The 19,742-nt window shown below is 36.9% G+C and overlaps 1 protein-coding gene across 1 annotated transcript in view; it reads left to right on the top strand.

Moving 5' to 3' along the window:
• Nucleotides 1–3,198: 3,198 nt before the first annotated feature.
• The window catches only part of HELLS (helicase, lymphoid specific), a 39,834-nt gene continuing 23,290 nt past the window's right edge, over nucleotides 3,199–19,742 (top strand). Inside the window, exons 1-7 of the mRNA XM_024121440.3 lie at nucleotides 3,199–3,359; nucleotides 3,793–3,914; nucleotides 8,862–8,984; nucleotides 12,437–12,493; nucleotides 15,235–15,271; nucleotides 15,354–15,418; nucleotides 18,221–18,262. Of these exons, the coding sequence (XP_023977208.1) occupies nucleotides 3,329–3,359; nucleotides 3,793–3,914; nucleotides 8,862–8,984; nucleotides 12,437–12,493; nucleotides 15,235–15,271; nucleotides 15,354–15,418; nucleotides 18,221–18,262 (477 nt within the window). The 5' untranslated portion in view covers nucleotides 3,199–3,328. The remainder of the gene's footprint in view (nucleotides 3,360–3,792; nucleotides 3,915–8,861; nucleotides 8,985–12,436; nucleotides 12,494–15,234; nucleotides 15,272–15,353; nucleotides 15,419–18,220; nucleotides 18,263–19,742) is intronic.

Below are 19,742 nucleotides of genomic sequence, written 5' to 3' on the forward strand. Positions count from 1 at the left end.
GCCTAAGTCTTCGTATGGTTTATATTATCTTCTCATTTAGGTCTCTACTTAATGTCAGTTTACTCAGAGTCGGACTGTTCTCTACCCATCCTCTGTCAGTATCATGACCTTACCCTACTTCATATTTCTTTATAGTTATCTATTACTTACCACTAGCTAACATTATTTTACATAGTTGTCTATTGTTTCCACTACAATGTAAACTCTGAGTTCAGAAAGATTGTCTTGTCATTTATTACCTCCGGATTGCTAGTGCCCAAAATAGCACTTAGCACTACACGATAGATATGGTTGAACAGATTGTTTTTATTTTGGACCATTCCTAGTGAACTTACCTTTCATTTAAAATATTTTTATTAGATTATACAATTAGTTAGAAACTCAGATCATTTCTGGTTCACTCAGAAAGTTCAACACTTAGAGACTGAGTAGAGGAGAATGAACTAGTAGACGTCAGAAATAGGAATATCAGGAGAGTGTGGGGGTCAGAAAAAACAAGGGCCAAGTGTGTTTCCATAAAGAAGTGATCAATAGTGTCAGGTGTCAATGAGGTTGAGATGAGGACTGAGAGATGTCCATTAAATCTGACCATGCGTAGTCATTGATTTCCTTAGTTACTTTGGTGTGTGTTCAAGTATTTAAGTACTAATGGAAAATATTCAGTAGAGGTTTAAGAAATAAAGAGTGAATGGGGTAATGTATAATCTAAGATTCCTGAATAGGCTGCAGGGAGATGGATCCAGAGCATACCATGAGAGAAAGTGGAAAAGGTGTCAGATGCAGGTAGGTTTGTAAGTTTGTTGTTGGGAATCTGGAAGGGGAGTTCTGTCTTGTAGCTATTGTTTACTTTGTGAGGGAGTGGGGCTATATAAGCAAGAGGGAGCAGTGGTTTTGTTTTTTGACTGTTTTGTTTCACTTCTTTGATTGGGTGGATGGTGAAGCCATTAAGAAATCTAGAAGAAGACAGCATTTTGTGGCTCATCTGGACAGTCTACGTCTGATTTTTTTGCCACACCCTCTTGTCAACTCTGCTTCAATCATACAGGTCTTCTTCTGATACTCAAACATAACCAAGCTTATTCCTGCCTTATTCTCTTTGCCCTAGCTGTAGCTTCTGCTTGGACCATCCTTCCCCTGGGCTAGCTGGCTGCTTGACATTTGGTTCTCAGCTTAAAAGTCTGTCACTTCCTCAGATACCTGATTACCCAGTCTAAAGTAACTACCCAGTTACTCTCACACCACTCTATTGTAATACTTTGCAGAGAATTTCTCACACATACGTATTTGTCTCAACTCCTGGAAGGTGAGTTCCATATCCACAGGAATCCTGTTTGTCTGGTTCATTGCTGTACAGCACCTAGAAAAGTTACAGGTACCCAGATGACATTTAAATGTATACCCTTAAAGTGAATGAACAAAACTTTTCATAGCCACTCTTGAGGTCTGCACAGTGCCAAACGTGTCCGGAAACACCTAGTGCAACTCGTGTCAAGTGTGGGGCTAAGATGTTAGATGAGATTCCTGTCCTTTGAGAATGAGATGAAATTGCCTTGAATTCCATCCCACGTGTGTTTGGATAAATCTTCCCCATTTGATCTCTAAGGGATCAGAAGGGAAGTTGTTGGCGTTGAGTTGATCATCGAAGTCTGTAGAGCAGATACTGCATGGAACAAAGTATATAGAGAAAAAACAGACGGAGGAAAGATTGGGGAGGTGGGCCACAATTGAGTTCAAAAGAGGGAACAAGAAAAGATTTTCAGTACCTCAGGGGAAACCCCTGTAAAAAGCAGTGTTTCAGAAGTCGGGGCAAGAAATTTCGGAGTTAGTTTGGTGAAGGTCAAAAATTTTAGTAGCGTGAGACTGACTGATAGCTATTGTCTTTGATAAGAAAGAGGTATGATTTAATAATAATTACTAATGGCGGTTATAATTTATCTTAATACTGAACTAGTTTTCGAAAGACCTGGGTTTGGCTACTGTTTTATCACAGTGACTGTAAGCTTCTGGGCAAGTTAATTTATCCTCTGTGAGCATCAGTTTTCTCACCTATAATGTAGGGATAAAAACAATCTGCTCAGCTAATCTCAGTGTTATGAAGGTTGCTGAAGATGGTTATGAGGGACATGACATGCATTGTAAACCTTTAAATTTTGTACAATTACAAATAATTAAAGTTGTTGGAGTCAGAAATGGAGGAAACAGGTGGTTACATGGCAGGTGTACCATAAATTCTGAGGTTGGGGCGAGGGGTGGCAAAAGAACTTGTTAAAAGGGACTGCAGGTAAGAAAGGGAGGGACTGAAGGCTAAAGTGAAAACCAAGGCACAAGAAAAGCCCAGCTCCTCCCTTCAGGTGCCTTCTCTAATAACTGGTCAATTGAATTCCTGAACCTTACATCTTTTCTACTGGCCACTCCGGTAGGCTTATCAATGCATTAAGTTCTCCCTTATCCTGAAACAACTTTTCAATAAGAACTCTACCATAGGACTTCCCTGGTGGCACAGTGGTTGAGAGTCCGCTTGCCAATGCAAAGGACGCGGGTTCGTGCCCCAGTCCGGGAAGATCCCACAAGTCGCGGAGCGGCTGGGCCCGTGAGCCATGGCTGCTGAGCCTGTGCTCCGCAACGGGAGAGGCCCCAACAGTGAGAGGCCCGCGTACCGCAAAAAAAAAAAAAAAAAAACCAAAAAACTCTACCATAATCTTCTTATTTCTCTCTCCTATACCAGCCACAAAAAGAGCCCTCTTCTGGGTCATTTCGGGGAATTTTCACTCAAAATGTGAACGGATGGTGGCAAAGTGTAGCAATATTTGTCTCTGACATCTTCACCTGGATACTCAGTACATCTTTCTACCTAAAGGATCATCCGTTGGCAGGATTTAATCACATTAGCCAGTGTGTGAAGCTACCTTGCAAACAAGAGCGCTACTGAAGTCTGCATAGTGTGGCACCATCATCAATTACGTGAGGAAACCGGGCCCTCCACGGTAGGCAGACTCGCCCAGTATCACACAGCTAGTTTAAGGCTGACTTCTGCAGCAGAACCCAGCTTCCCCAAACCCAAGGTCCCCGTAAAGGCTCACAGTCCCCCAAGACGGTTCTGACGAAAACCAAAGTTCGCCAAGTCTCGCGCCACCGGGACTCAGGGGCGGGGTGGAAAGCACGAAGTATCGCGAGATGACGGCATTTTCCCGCGAAGTAGAAGCGCGCGTTTTTCTCTGGCTGGACACCTGGCCGGGAGACTGAGACCGGCAAGCGGCTGGGAGGTTTTAGCGCGCGGCGTTGCAGGCGCTGTGAGGAGGGCACCCGGTTCCGGAGTGTGTGTCCAGCCATGCCGGCGCAGCGCCCCGCGAGCAGCGGCGGTGAGTGAGGAGAACCTGCCTCCCGGAGCGGGCGGCGGCGTCCGGGGCGGGATTGCGGGAGCAGCATGGAGAGACTGCAGCCGAGCTTTTGAGGGGAGAGGCGACCCCGGGCAGAGACTGAGGAGGAAAGGAGGGTTACCTTTTCTGTGGGGAGTGAGTAGGGGACACCCGGAACTGCGCATATTTGCATGGTATAGGAGATTTGACACAGGGGAGCTGCGTTTTCCCCAACATCCCCATTTGTAAACGGGTCCAGGCAACTTGTTGACATAGTGAAGGCTTAGGATGTCTTCTGAGAGGTGATACTGGCTCCCCCTGGGTCTTCATGGTTTGCCTCAAATTCATCTGGGAAAGGGAGGAAGGTTGTTTACTCGGAAGTTGAGTAACTGGTCATTTATTAAAGCTGCGATTTAAAAGCCTTGTCCCCTCCTAGGGTCCGTAGCTCCAGATATGGTTGAACAGCCGGAGACTGCCGTGATTACCCCAGCCATGGTAGAGGAGGAAGAACAGCTTGAAGCTGCTGGGCTAGAGAGAGAGAGGAAGATGCTAGAAAAGGTAAAATAGGCATCAAGTTCATTGTCGGCGGTGTGGTTTGTGTGCTTAAGTTTACTAGTCTGCTTTTCATCAACTTTAAAACGGGCTTCCTTGTTTATCTCTGTTTACCGATGCTATTTTTGAGAAACTTTTGCATGAGCTTTGAATGAGGCGTCTATCAGATACAGTCTTGGTCTATAAAGTGGCCTCATCTCTCTTAAGTGAGCATTTCAAATTGCTTGTTTAGCTATTATAATTCTTCCAAAGTCGGTAGTGAATTATTTTTAGTGAATTCTTTTCAGTGCTGTTTTCCACCTAAGTGATCTTGTTTTTTTCTTTCTTTTCCATTTCTTGGGCTATTGCTAAGTAAGATCCTTTAGGTTAAAACGTGATGTACTTTTTCAATGAAGAGTTAATTATCCTTGTGGTTTTCTGGCACAGAGTATTTTGTAGGTTACTAAAAGCAGTTTTTAACCTCTTAAAAAACTTCAGTTTTTAAGTATATTTTATTCCAGTACTGTCCCACCCTGGTGCTTCATTATTGCATATGCAAGAAGACTGACACCTGCTACATCTTACGTGCTGCCTACTAAGTGATTTTCTTGTAATAATTTATTTAGCCCTCCCAGTATTATGGTTATTTAGGTACTTTTGATATCTCCATTTACATATGATGAAACTGAGGCAATTGGGCGTCGGGTCACACACTAGTGAACTCAAATTTGGCTGTCTCCAGGGTTCTTGTCCTTAACACTAAACCTCTCTGAGGACATTAATATTGAATTAACTCCATGTAATTACAAAACTACTCAAATTGGGGAATAATGCACTCCAAAGGCAAGTAATGAATTAGTTAGTTTCCTGCTATTTTATTATCAACAATAATGATTCCTTTGTTAGCATTTTGACACCTCATGATCATTTATTGTGAGTCAGTCACTGTTCTGAATGCTGTACATGTATTTTACTCATTGAATCCTCAATAGTATCAAGTAGATACCATTATTAAACTCATTATGATTACTGTTATTAAACTTACTAGTTTAATTACTAGTATAAACTATTACTTTTATTAAAATAATCTATAAACTAGGTTCTATTTTAATTCCACTTTACAGATGAGGAAACTGAGGCACCTAGAGGTTGCCTGGGGTCCCTCAGCTAGTAAATGGCAGAACAAAGATGGTAATGTAGGCCATGTGGTTCCAGAATTCACACTTTTTAACCACCTTGCTATACTTTCACTCCAGTATATAATAGTTCCATTATTACTGATCATCTGTAGTTGACCATAATCCGGTAAGGTAGTATGTTAACAAATATAATAGAATTGGGAGGTCAACCTTGAACCACCTTTACTCATTCTATGAATTCCTACAGTACTTTGTTACACAGTTTTATCCTTACTTACTTGATTCTTTCTCTGTTTCTTGAGGGCACATCACATTGTTTTGTTTTTGTAGGCTGTGCACCTGGCAAATAGTAGGCTATAGTAAATGTCTATTGAATTTCTAACTAAGGTAAAAGAATATTTTATAATATATTACCTAACATATATGATTATATAAATAAACTAAATATACTTACTAGCCATTGTAACAAGGTAAATGGTAAAGGATGAATCCTGGGGCATGGTCCAGAGTAGAATCAACTTCAGAGATTGTAAGCGATAAACCCTTAATTTTGAGTAGTGTAGTTCACTTTTATAACCCATGAAGATTGTTGGTTAAGGAAATGCTATTTGAAGAAAGATATGAGGTGTAATAAGAATACATTTCAAGAATGCATGAGTTCAAGTGAAGAAAGATGATTTTCACATTTAAAAAAGGTCTATCAGGGAATTCCCTGGCGGTCCAGTGGTTAGGACTCCAGGCTTTCACTGCTGTGGGCCCACGTTCTTTCCTTGGTCGGGGAACTAAGATCCCACAAGTGGTGCGGTGCGGTGTGGCCAAAAAAAAATTTTTTTAATAAATAAATAAATAAGGTCCATCAAAATTTATAGTACCATAAGTATTTGCTGATTAAACTAGGAGTCAAAATAACTTCTACTTTCAGTGGAATTTTTAAGCTCTTGAACATTTTGCAATCCTAAAGTTTTTTTGAATTGTTACTCTTGAGGCATAGGTATGGTACAACTAGCTTTTCTTTAGCAGTTATGCATCATAGAACTTAAAATAGCAATTTTTAATCCATTTTTCAATACTTCCATGAATATAGCTCTTTTCAATCCCATTAGTGCAAGGGTGTAATTTGCTAAAAACCTAGCAGGATTGTGGTTCATTGTTATTACGTCTCTTTTTATGTACAGGTATTGAAAGAATTTGATTACTTTTTGCCCTTGACACTTACAAATTATTCCCTCAGTGACTGTAGAGAAAATTCTAAGAATAAGTCTCTCTCTTACATGTCTTTGGAGCCAGAAAATTCAGTACACAAAAGTAATGATTCCTTTTCTTTTGGGAGAATTCAGTATTTATGGGCATATATTTAGAAGTACTTAAGAGAGGAAGAGCTAGCTTAAGTTCTTAATGAGAAGCATTTACTTTGCTTTAGGAGATTTGAAGGTTTGTGAAGATCCTGGAGAATGATTTTGACATTCATTTGCTACAGTTATTTTCTTTGACTTTTCACCTGCATTTCCTTTTGAAAGAAGTCATTGTTAGTCTAGAATACCTGAGAGTAGCTTTAACTTCTATGTACGTGGGGGAAGGGGAATGGTAAGAGTTGTGAGGGTTCTTGGAAAAGTAAAAGGAAAACAGTTCATATTGTGTAACCTGAAATAGAACTCCCTCCACACACAAAAAAATAAATAAATAAAACTGGGGTTGGGAGAGGTAATGGGGTAGACAGTGGAGAATTTATGCTCTTGGTGTCCACTGGCATACTCTCTCTCATCAAAAGATGCTTCCTGCCAGGCACTCAGTACTGAATACTTTCCACAGATGAAGCTACAATTTACTTTAATATAACAACAAAACTAAGTCAAGAAAGAGTAATGATAGATGAGAAGATGTACTACAGAATTATTTTGAAATACAGAAGACTGGGTTTAAAGGTTAACCATTGGCATATTCTAATTATATTATAAATTATTGTTCTATGATGGCATCTTAAAGCTTTAATTACTTTAAAGATGTTTGCTAATTTATTCTGAACAGGACTTAAGGCAGCAGATGAATTAAGCACAAAGTATTTTAACTAAAATATAAAATTAAAGTTAAGAATTCATTTTTATAAAGTTTTAAGTAATTTCATCTCATTTATAATATCCATTTCATTCAGTGACTGACTATTGTAATCATAGTAGTACGTTGGTAATAGTAAAAGAAAGTCTGTCCTAAAAGAACTGAAAATAGAGTTTTATGAGACATCAACAGATTATCTGCACGGGTAAGACTATGGATGATTTTTAAAAGAATTTTTATTTTCTTGTAAAGTGCATGTATTTCATTAAATTTATTGTTAGGTATCTTATTGTCACTGCTTTTGTAATAGAAAATAAATTTATTTTGAAAGAAAAGTTAGATGACATACCATCTGGGAAATATAAGCTAATATATACTGGTGTCTGATTTATAAGGTCAAGCCTTAACCACTAAATTAAATTTACCACACACACACACACACACACACACACACACACACACAGAGGAGTGGAATTGCTGGTTAGTAAGATTTGCATATATTCAACTCTCACTTGACTTCAGCCCACTTAATGCTTTTCTTTTGAGTTCAGGTTACAGTATTTGGTTGGCAAATTATGAACTGGATTTGGCCTTATGTCTGTTTTATTGAAACACAAATTTTGTTTACATGTTGTCTATAACTGCTCGAAGGCAGATTTGAGTATTTGCAATACAAACCATATCATGCTCAAATATTTAAATATTTGCCCTTTGCCCTTTTTACAGAAAATGTTTGTGGACCATTGAAGTATACTATTTATTTGTTGCTTTTGTTTTCTCTCTTGTGCCCTCTGTTATTGTTCTCTTAAAATGTTTCACTTTTATTGTGAATTGAGAGGGTCCTCCTCAGCCACTAGACTGTTGTATACTCTTACAAATCAGTAAATAAATGGTGTGTAAAAGTAACATGGGGCTTCCCTGGTGGCGCAGTGGTTGAGAGTCCGCCTGCGGATGCAGGGCACACGGCTTCGTGCCCCGGTCCGGGAAGATCCCACATGCCGCTGAGCCTGCGCGTCCAGAGCCTCCGCAACGGGAGAGGCCACAACAGAGAGAGGCCCGCGTACCATAAAAAAATAAAAATAAAAAAAAATAAAGTAATATGGAAAGCAGAGGTTTGTAAATGGAAGGTGTACAGAGGTGAAAGATAAAGGTAAGAGTATGAGAGTAGAAAGCTAAAAGGTAAGGGCAAAGCTTGGGCAACACAATACTGAGGAGGAAAGAAACTTGTAAGAAATAAACAGTAGATTTAGCACGTTTAAATATTTTGACAATATAGTTTTTAAATTCTAACACTAGATGTTCTGATTCCTAGCTAATGAGACTATCTTTTAATTCCAATGCTCCTTCAAATTAAACTGGTGTGTATAAAATTTTTCTTTTCTGAAATCATTTGGTTTTGTAAAAACTTAAATTCAACTTGAATTAAATATTTGCTTTCTCACTTTAATTTCAAATATTTTGAAAATGGACCTTCAATTCTTTAGATGCCAATAACCATATATTCAGTGTCTGAAATATCAGTATTTTGGTAGCCAAGCTATACTTTACCAGATTGCCTGTTGAACCCCAGAATCATTTTTTTTAGCTATTCTAGGTTTTTGTTTGGAAGATAACCATTTTTAGTAAGTGAATTTAATATTATAAAAATATTTTTCATGAATTACAGGAAATATATTAAACCTAAAGAGCAGTTGTTTAGTCATCTTTGTTACACCTTATGCAAAAAAAAATCAATGTATGTCAGGAAACCGTTAATAATTATGGAAACTTTCTCTTTGGATAGGCTCGCATGTCTTGGGATAGAGAGTCCATGGACATTCGATATCGCAGACTTCAGCATTTGCTGGAAAAAAGCAATATTTACTCCAAATTTTTATTGACTAAAATGGAACAGCAGCAATTAGAGGTATGTATATGTGATTGATTATACCTAATAGCTTAAATTTTTTAAATAAGCTTTATTGAGATATAAATTACATACAATAAATTGCACACATTTTAAGTTTAGAGTTAGATGAGTTTTGACCTGTGTAACCACCGGCACAGTCAAGATAAAGAACATTTCCATTATCCCAAGAAGTTTTCTTCTCTCAGTGGTCTCTGCTTCTGGCCCCGGACAACCACTGGTTTCTGTTTTCTGCCACTATAAATTAGTATTGTTTTTTCTAGAATATTATATAAATGGAATCATATGATAAGCACTCTTTTGGTGTCTCGCTTCTTTAGCTCAGCATATTTTTAAGATTCACTTATGTGTATTTATTTAGTAGATCATTTTTATTCCTAAGAAGCATTCCATTGTATGAATATACCAACATTTAAAAAAAATTATGAATACTGTATTAATTAAATGAACAAGAATTAAGAACTAGGACAGTCTAAATATTTTTGCACCTACATTTCTGCTTCTCTTTCCCATCTCCTTGCCTCGTTTACCATCCTAACCCAGAGGTAATTACCATCATGAATTTTGTATTTATCATTTCTCTGCTTAAAAAAATAGTTTAACATATATCACATATGTATATATCCATAAACAGTGTATATTTTTGGTCTTGCTTATTTTGAGCCTTATAAGAATGGTATCATACTATATGTAGTTCTCCTGTAGTTTGCTTTTGTCATTCAAGGTGTGTTTCATTCAAGAGTAACTGCTTCTAAGTAGACTTTAGACCAAAACTCCTGTTTTTAGTTCCAGCTTCATCCTCACTTCCAGTGTTGTCTTGTGCTGCCTGCCAATCCCTGAGCTGTTGGAGTTTCCTCAATATAAATTGCTTTACTCCAACATTTATTTTTTTTATTCACCTGTTAACTGATTTTTATCCTGTCCAGTGATATTTTTTGGATGCCAGAAATTGTGAATTTTTTGTGTTCAGTCCCCTTTTCTAAAAATTGCTTTATTGAAATATAACTGATATACACAAAACTGTACATTTTTTAAATGTATACCCATGAAGCCACCACAACCAAGGTAATGAACATAACCATTAATTCCAAAAAATTCTTCCTGTCCCATTTTTAATGAGATATAATTGACATGTAACATTATATTAGTTTCAGGTGTACAGTGTAATGATTCAATATTTGTATATATTGCAAAATGATCACCACAGTTAGTCTAGTTAACATTGTCACTGTACACAGTTAAAAAAAAATTTTTCCCTTGTGATGGGAACTTTTAAGATTTACTCTCTTAACAACTTTCAAATATGCAATAAGTATTATTAACTATGGTCACCATGCTGTATAGTACATCCCCATCCATGACTTGTTTATTTTATAACTGGAAATTTATACTTTTTGACCACCCCGCCACCCCCCAACCACCGGTCTGTTCTCTGAATCTGTGAGCCTTTTTTTTTTTTTTAAGATTCCACATGTAAGTGAAATCATATAGTATTTGTCTTTCTCTCTTATTTCACTTAGCATAATGCCCTCAAGGTCCATCCATATTGTCGCAAGATCACATTCTTTTTTAATGGCTGAATTCTGCCCCTTTTTAATTTTCTCCCATCCCTCACTTCCTGTCTTCATCACCAGATAGCCACTGATCTGCTTTCTGTAATTATAGATTTGTTTGCATTTTCTGTTGATGATAGGTTCTTTTAGCTTTTATATCTGAAAAAGTCTTCATTTACCTTTTTTTTTTTTTTCCCCGGTATGCGGGCCTCTCACTGTTGTGGCCTCTCCCATTGCGGAGTGCAGGCTCCGGAAGCGCAGGCTCAGTGGCCATGGCTCATGGGCCCAGCCGCTCTGCGGCATGTGGGATCTTCCCGGACCGGGGCACGAACCCGTGTCCCCTGCATCGGCAGGCGGATTCTCAACCACTGCGCCACCAGGGAAGCCCTACCTTTATTTTTGAAAGATTTTCTACTGGGTGAAGAATTTATTTTTCTTTAGTGCTTCCCCCCACCCCCTTGCAGTATTTTAATGATGTTTCACTGCTTTCTAGCTTACATTGTTTCTAACAAAGCCAAAGTCCTTATGATGGCCTACAAGACTATAAGCAGTCTGGTTGTCTCCCTCAACGCCATACCTTTCAGACCTTGTTCTAGGTGTGTTTCTGGCCTTTAGGCCTTTGCACTGGCTGTTTTCTACTTGGAACCCTCTTCTCAATAGATATCTGCCTGGCTTACTTCATCATTATCTTCAAGCTTTGGCTTACATGTTTTCTCAATGAGACCTGCCCTGACAACCTTAAATAAAGTTACCTGGCACCTCCATCCTCACACTCCTGATCCCCTTTACCTTGTTCTTTTCTTCGCATTGCATTTATCATCTAAGACACTGTATAATTTATTTATAGTCCACTAGAAGTATGAAGATTTAAAAACTTGGACAAGTGTCAACACTACAATAAATCCTTTTGTCCCCATCATTCACATTTAACAGTTATCAATAAGGATTTTGCTTCATTTGCTAAATTCTCTTTTTCCTTTGTTGAAGCCCTTTTTAACCCTTCGTATGGTAAAATGAAACAGAAAAACAAATACCAAGCTTAATGACTCACTGTAAGGTAAATACTCTTTTAACCACCTCTTGGAAATGGTTTGAACCGTTTTTCTGTCCTGCTTTTAAAGCTTTGTTAGGGGGCTTATGGAACAGCTTTTTTAGTCCAAGAATAACTTGGTCCCTCCTCTGAATGTTCTTAAAGCCCTATATATTAAGAGTCCTTTCGGCTTTGGCTGACGGGAATGTGAACTGTTCCTGAGCCCTTGTGAGCACAGGGATTGTTCTACCTGCTTTCTAGTTGCTCTTTTCCTGGACTTCATTTTCTTACACGCACACGCTGATCAGTACTCAGCCTGAGGATGCCACTACAGATCTTCAGAGCCTCTTTTGTATGCAACTGTCTCCTCTCTGGTACTTGACTTTGGTTTGCTAGCTCCTCTGAGTTTTGCACTCTGTCTTTTGAGCTCAAGGAGACTGTTGAGCTCTCTTTGGGTTCTCCCTCCATTATTTGCACTTGGAAGTTGCCTCCAGGCAGTAAGCTGGGCAATCAGAAGATTCACATCATGACAGTGTTCACTATTCTTTGCTGCATGTGGCTGAAAACCACTGATACATTTTATCTAGATTTTAGTTGCTTAAGGCAGGAGGGTAAATCTGTTCACAGGACAGTGTTCACTGTTCTTTGCTGTGTGTTGCTGAAAACGATTGATATATTTTATCTAGATTTTAGTTGCTTAAGGCAAGAGGGTAAATCTGTTCTCTGTTACTCCATAAAGGCTTGAAGCTCAAGTTCTTGTTTTTTAATTTTTATATACAATTTCTTCATTGTGAACTTAAGTTATTTGAGATGTGTGTTTCATACTTTGCATCTTCCACTTTTGACACTAAGAAAAAATTTTCTTACAGGAACAGAAGAAGAAAGAGAAATTGGAGAGAAAAAAGGAATCTTTAAAAGTTACTAAGGTAATAAATAGTAAGCTAGAATATTTTGTATACGTTACCTTAGATATTGAAGACATTCTCTTGTATTCTTTTGACTACTGATCATCTAATTTTAATCTTCTTTATCTGATAACCTATCTTTGTTGGTTGCATAGAAATCTGTAAAATCTGTTTCTCAGTATTTTAGATACGGGAGGAGGGCTAAACTATGACCTTTTTAGTTTCTTATTCTGTGGACTATATTTCATAATAGCAAAATTTCCCTCATCTGGGGGAAAATCTGCAAATATTTTATACCTCAAGGCATTTTATAAGTGGCCAGCTCTTTTGGAGCATGTAATGCTTACTCTTCTTCATGCCTCTAACCTCATCATGTCAACTTGGAGCCATAAGAATAATCTAAATTTGTATCTTGTACATAGCTGTAGCAGTGGAACCAAAATTGGAACATATGGCATATATGGTAATAGCATTTCAGATAGAGCATTCATTTAGGGATAGCCTGAATTTTAGAAGTGATCTTTTCGGGGAATATGTTTTAACATGAGGCTGTTTAATGCCATATTGATAGGGATTGTACAAACAACACTTGTGTTAGTGAAAAGAGAAATAATAAAGGTAACGTTTATTGAGTACTTACTATGTGCCGGGTATTGTTCTAAGCTTTACATGTTTTTACTTAATTCTCAAAGCAGCTCTGTTAGGTAGAGATACTGTTATTATCTACATTTTATGTATAAAGAAGCTGATGCAAGGAGATAAGGCACAGTTCATCCTCATTATTTATAGATCCCATACTTGCCACTTAGCCTACTTGCTAAAATTTGTCACTGTGTTTTTGTGGTCATTCACAGACATGTGCATATGCAGAATGGCAAAATATTAGAGTCTCCCAACATGCACATTCCCAGCTGAGGTCAAACAAAGCTATCTGCCTTATTTAAGTTGTCACAGTGTAAACAAGTGTCCTTTTTGTGGTCTATTTAATGCCATGATTTTTGCATTTTTGTGGTTTTGGTGGTTTTGCTGTTTAAAAGACTGTCAGCCAGGGCTTCCTTGGTGGTGCAGTGGTTGAGAATCCACCTGCCAATGCAGGGGACACGGGTTTGAGCCCTGGTCTGGGAAGATCCCACATGCCGCGGAGCAACTGGGCCCGTGAGCCACAACTACTGAGCCTGCACGTCTGGAGCCTGTGCTCTGCAACAAGAGAGACCGCGATAGTGAGAGGCCCGTGCACCGCGATGAAGAGTGGCCCCCGCTCGCCGCAACTAGAGAAAGCCCTTGCACAGAAACAAAGACCCAACACAGCCAAAAATAAAAATAAATAAATAAATAAATAAATTTCTTTTTTTTTTTTTAAAAAAAAGACTGTCAGCCACATTATGCTGAAGTGCTGTCTAGTGTTTCTATTGCAAGAAGGCTGTGATGTTCCTTATGGAGAAAATATGTGTGTTAGATAAGCTTCCTTCAGATGGTGAGTTACAATGCTGTTGGCTTTGAATTCAGTGTTAATCAGCATATGTTTTAAATGAGCTGTGTTTAAACAGCAACATACATAAAATAGGGTTATGCGTTGGTCAGTTGATGAAGATGTGACCAGAGGCTTGCAGGAACCGAAACTTGTATTTCTTCTAGATGCACTGATTCAGTGTTCACTAGTTCAGTATTCACAGCGACTTTATAGAACACAACTATTGTGAATGAGAATTGACTAACTTTGAAGGTCACATATCTAATAAATAGTAATGCCAGGATTTGAACCTAGGATTAATTTCGGATTCCACACTTAATTTTTATACCAAACTGCCTTTGTTAGAAAATATCAAAATGCCAATAGGAAAAATAGGTAGGGTATCTTTAAGTCCAGTTACTTGATTCTTAGTGTGGTTACTGGTGATGTTAAAGTACATAGCAGATAACTGCAACAAATGCAATTGTGGAAAACTGATGTTTGTCTCAGTTGCGAATTCCAGGAGCTTATTTTGGGTTTTTGAAGAATATACTTATAATTTTACTGGCTTAACCATTTACTCCATACTCTTCAAACTGCTGATTTCAATCCGCTTTCACTTTCACCCACCTAACTTTTTATACCAGGTTTCGGGTTTTTTTTCTCTTTATTCTAAAGGTGTCAACAATTAACTTCTGCCTATTCCATTTCACTAGTCTCTTTTGGTATTTTCTTTTTTAATCCTTTAAATTTTTAACTTCATTTTTATATTTACCTTATTTCTTTGTCATTTTTATTTTTCATACATGTTGTCTACCTATTCTTTGCCAGCTCTCATTCTGAAACTTTGTTTTTGAACACTTCCTCCTTTCCCTTATCTCCTTTCACTAGTAATTTTTCAGTTGGTTTTCTCTTTTATTTCTACTGTCAGTTGTATTTAACTTATAAATTATACTGAAGATGAGTACTCCTTCCATACCATACCCAATGAGTATCTTCAGTATAAATATACAGTTAGAGAAGATGTACATGGTAATTTCAAAATAAAAATGCCTTCTTTGTTTAGTTTTGAAATGTCTCTTACATGGAAGAAAACTGAGGAAAGTAGAGTCTTTGGGAAAAAGTAGAGGGATATGGTTAGAAACAATTTATAGTAGGGAAATACAGAAAAAGATTACCTTTTGGTAAGCATTATAGTGAAGAGCTGTGGATGTGGTTCAACTGCAAGGAAAGCTAACCTAGTCAGTGCCTTTTAACATGTAATACCATAGAAGTCTTTAGGAAAATAATACTCTAAATCCTTGTTTTGTAGGGTAAAAATTCCATTGATGCAAGTGAGGAAAATGCAGGTAAATTTCCTTGTTCCAGTTTTGAAGACTATGTTTATATTTTTGTTTTAATTACTATAAAAAATAAAATTTTTTTTTATAGTTATGAGAAAGAAAAGAGGAAGAGAAGATGAATCATACAATATTTCAGAGGTCATGTCAAAAGAGGTAAAAATAAAGGGGGAAGGACACATAAGATTTGATGTTGAGTAAAACCTATTGTGGGTTTTGAACCACCTTAAAGCTGTATTGATTACTGTTATTTACCTGGGTTTTCAGCCAGGTAAGTGTTTTAAGGAGGAAGATGGTACCATTTTCCTGTTTGTTAAAGGAGCATGAGCTTGGCCTAATCAGAGATGATTATAACTTCTTAGAACCTCAAAACTATATCTTAAGAACTCTGTTCTCTGTTTGAAGACCATTAAGGAACTAAAATCATAAACTCATTTCTAAAGCCATTTCTTTTTTCACCTTCTCACTTATTACCTCATTAAATAGAAACTAAAGAGTGTCCTCAGTTATGACAAACCCTAAATATTCCTTAAGCATAATTTAATGTATCACATTCTTAATATTAAAAAAATTCTAACCTTAATTACCTACTCCATTTTTCTTTTACCTGAGATTCTAACTCTTTACATCTTCATAAGGTATAAAGTTTCACATAATACTTGTCTTTAGTCTAGGGATGTACTCTGATATTTTCCCTTTTTTCCCATTTAAAAATAATAGTTGAGACCCACTCAATTTTTTATGGAACACACACAGCCTGCAGTTTGAAAAACACTATTAATGAGATTTATTGAAGTTTAGCTAATCACAGGGCTGTTATTTTAATTCATCAAATGTTGATGGCATATCTGCTATGGACAAACTTTGTTCTAAGTGGATAAGATCAATTAGTAAAGAAAGGTAATTGTAATAGGGAAGAACCTTTTGTATTATAAGTTAATGACTAAAGGGATGTTGCCTATAAGCTTAAATTATACATAATGGCCCATCTCTGGGAACCCTGCTTCCCAGGAATGAGCATTAAGCTAAAATACCTTTGTTGAGCTCATAGGAAACATCCTGACCAGGCCCACCTGTGAATGACTGCAGGGAGGAAGAAATTAACACATCCCCTCTGGAGGCTGATGGGAACCAGGAAATGTTTGACTTTACTCCCTCCCCTTTTAGTATAAAAGGAGCCTGAATTCTAACTCAAGCAAGATGGTTCTTTGGGGCATGAGCCCACCATCTTCTCCGTTTGCTGGCTTTCCGAATAAAGTTGTTATTCCTTGCCCCAGTAACTCATCTCTTTTGATTATTGGCCTGTCAAGCAGTGAGCAGTACGAGCTTAGACTGGTAACATAATCACTGTCTTTGCCTTAGCCTATATCCAGTGAGAAAAATTTAGAAGGAAGTAGTCAAATACAATTGGATAATTGGAAAATGCTATTGAGCATATAGAGGGGCTCTTAACTCAAGCATGAGGTTCATAAAGCTTTCATCTAGGAAGTTGAGACTTGAGGGATAAAAGTTAAATCATTTAAAGGTGGGGGTAGGTTAATAGGGAAATAGTAAGATATAGGGAAGATACTGGGGATGTGTTGTAGGAAGAGATAATAGCCTTTGACAAATGTCCAGAGGCAGGAGAGTTCCTGGAAAGTTAAAAAAACTTAAAAGGAAATTATATTTGGCTCCAGTTTGTAAACAAGTGGTGAAGGATGAAGCTATAGAGGTAAGCAGTGTCAGGAGTTTAGGAGGTTTAATTTCTAAAACGAATGCTTAGTAGTTGGTATTGTTTTGAGTCATTCACAAATTGTTCTCCAAAAAGGTTCAGCTTATCTAGCCATTTTAAAAGACAACTCTTCTATCTGTTCTCTATATAAAATCTCTTCGGCCTTAGAATATGAATATCTATACTTACATAATACTTTACATATACACATGTATGTATGTATGTGGTGTCAGTCACTTACATGTCCTGTCATTTTCCTGTGTATCTCAGATTTGAGATATGCTTAAAATTTCTCGAATGTATCATACTATTTTATTCCCTTGGTCCTCTGCACATGCTTTTCTTTCTGCTTGAAATACAGCCTAATTCTGTCTTTAATGATTATGCCTTGATGACAACTTTTTCAGATAATTTGATATAACTTTCCTAAGTCACCAGGGACATTGTCTCCTTACCCTTAGCATCTAGTAGGTAATTCAAAATCAGAACACTTATTCTGTATTTTTAATGTATTTGTCTTTGCCTCTTGCTCAGGATTGCAAACTCAGGCCTCTAATCCAGAGAGAGGCCTAAAGTGGGCTGGGGTTGGGACTGTAATACATTTGGGAGTGAATCCTTGAATAATGGTAGTAACCTAGAGCAGGGTTTGGAGAACTTTTTTTGTAAAGGGCCAGATGGTAAACATTTTTGGCTTTGAGTAGTTTTGTGGGTAACTAATCAACCCTGAACTTTGCCGTTGTATCCAGAAAGCAGCCATAGACAGATTGTAAACCAGTGAGCCTGATTTTGTTCTAATTAAACTTTATTTAGACATTTATAAAAACAGGTTGCCGGCTGCAGTTGGTCCACGGTCTGTAGTTTGCCAGCCTCTGTACTAGAGGACTTCGTGAATTTGGACTTAGTCTATTCATAAGCTTCGACTACAAAAAAAAAAGCTGGAAAATTTAGGAGTAAATATCCCAATTTTTAAGTGCTGCTAACGAATTCAGAATTTTATAAGATGCTATCGGCTTCATTCCCTATGAATTCATGGCATGATGGTGTAAAGAAAATAAAATACCTGGACTGTAAAAAAAAAAAAAAAGATTCTATGGGCTTAATTTTGTCTGAGGTCCACCTGTATTTTAATTACCTTCAAGGCTTATCCCCATTTCCTGGCATAAAATCAGAACAAGAATAAATGTTTGTTAAATAAATGAATGAACCACATTCATTGTTACTTTGTTTTTGTTTTCTCAATGTTTTAGGAAATTTTGTCTGTGGCTAAGAAAAGTAAAAAGGAGAATGAGGTAAGTGATTTATAATAGATATTAAATTTAGGAGTCATATTTGCTTCCCGGATCTCTTAATCACCAGTGTACATTTTTTCTCACTAGTTATCCTATTTCTTAGCTTTAAAAAAAAAAAAAATAACCATTTGGCTTTTTTTATCCTAACATGCTTCTTATTTATCAAGTTTAGGTGGTCTATTGCATGTTCCTTAGTGTGTAAATATTAATTTATGGGTCTTTGGGAGTCTAGCAATGATGCAAGTAACTGTAACCATATGGATATATACATTCCACATGTATATATTCCATAGCTTGTGGAAGCCCTGAGGGATACTTTAATCTTGTTTCTGGCCTTCAAGATTTTCTTTGGTTCTGTTTGGGAAGGCTTGATTTTACCCCCACCCCTAACCCCTCATTTTATGTAGAGAGGTTCCTTGTTACCTGAGTATTTACTATCCAAACCCCTATAATTACAAGATTTATTCTTTGTTCAGTATAAGGATTGGTTTATGATACAGTTATAACCCAACTATGTTTAATGTAAATAAGATTAAGTAAGCATATTTTTAATAACTATTTAGTTGCATTTTTAAAGATACAGCCCAATCTAATCTTCTACCACAATTTACTATGGAATTGACATTTTATAATATACAGTAAATAAACATTGATCTTGTGTTCATTCAGAAGAATTCTGACAAATGTATACATCTGTGTAACTATTATCCAAATCAAGATTTAGAACCTTTTCATTATGGTAGAAGGATCCCTTGTATCCCTTTCCAGTCATTTCCCCACCCGAAAACTAAAGGCAACCTGCCTCTTGACTTCTATCATAGTAGTTTTGCCCAATTTTTTTAAAAAACTTCTATCACATCTAGTTTTCATACAAACAAAATATAAATATGTATTCTTTTATTTCCTGCTACTTTTCATTCAGCGTGGATGATAATCATTGACGTTGTTGAGTTTGTTACTAGTCGGTTTCTTTTTATTGCTGAGTAGTATTCCATTGAATATTATAATGTCTTAATCCATTTTCTTCATGAGCATTTGGATTGTTTCCACTTTGTGACTATTCTGAATGAGGCTGCTATGATAATTTGTGTAAAGATCTTTGTGTGGACATGTTTTGATATTTTTTCGGTATATACCTAGGAATGGAATTGTTGGGTCCTATGGTAAATGTAATTCAACTTTATAAGAAAGTACAGATCTTTTTCCAAAGTGAACACACCATTTTACTCTCACAAGAAGTGTATGAAAGTTTCAGTTCACATTATTGCCAGCATTTCATATTGTTAATCTTTTTGATTTTAGCTGTTCTACTGAATGTGAAATGAATCTCATGTAGTTTTATTTTGTATTTTCTTAATTACTAATGTAGAGTTTATTTTCATGTTTGTAATGGCTGTTTATATGTTTTCTTTTGTAAAGTTTCTGTTCATATCTTTTGCCCAGTTACTGGGTTATTTGTCATTTTGTTGACATATGAGTT

The sequence above is a fragment of the Physeter macrocephalus genome, chromosome 20 (assembly GCF_002837175.3).
Source record: "Physeter macrocephalus isolate SW-GA chromosome 20, ASM283717v5, whole genome shotgun sequence".
Taxonomy (NCBI): Eukaryota; Metazoa; Chordata; class Mammalia; order Artiodactyla; family Physeteridae; genus Physeter; species Physeter macrocephalus.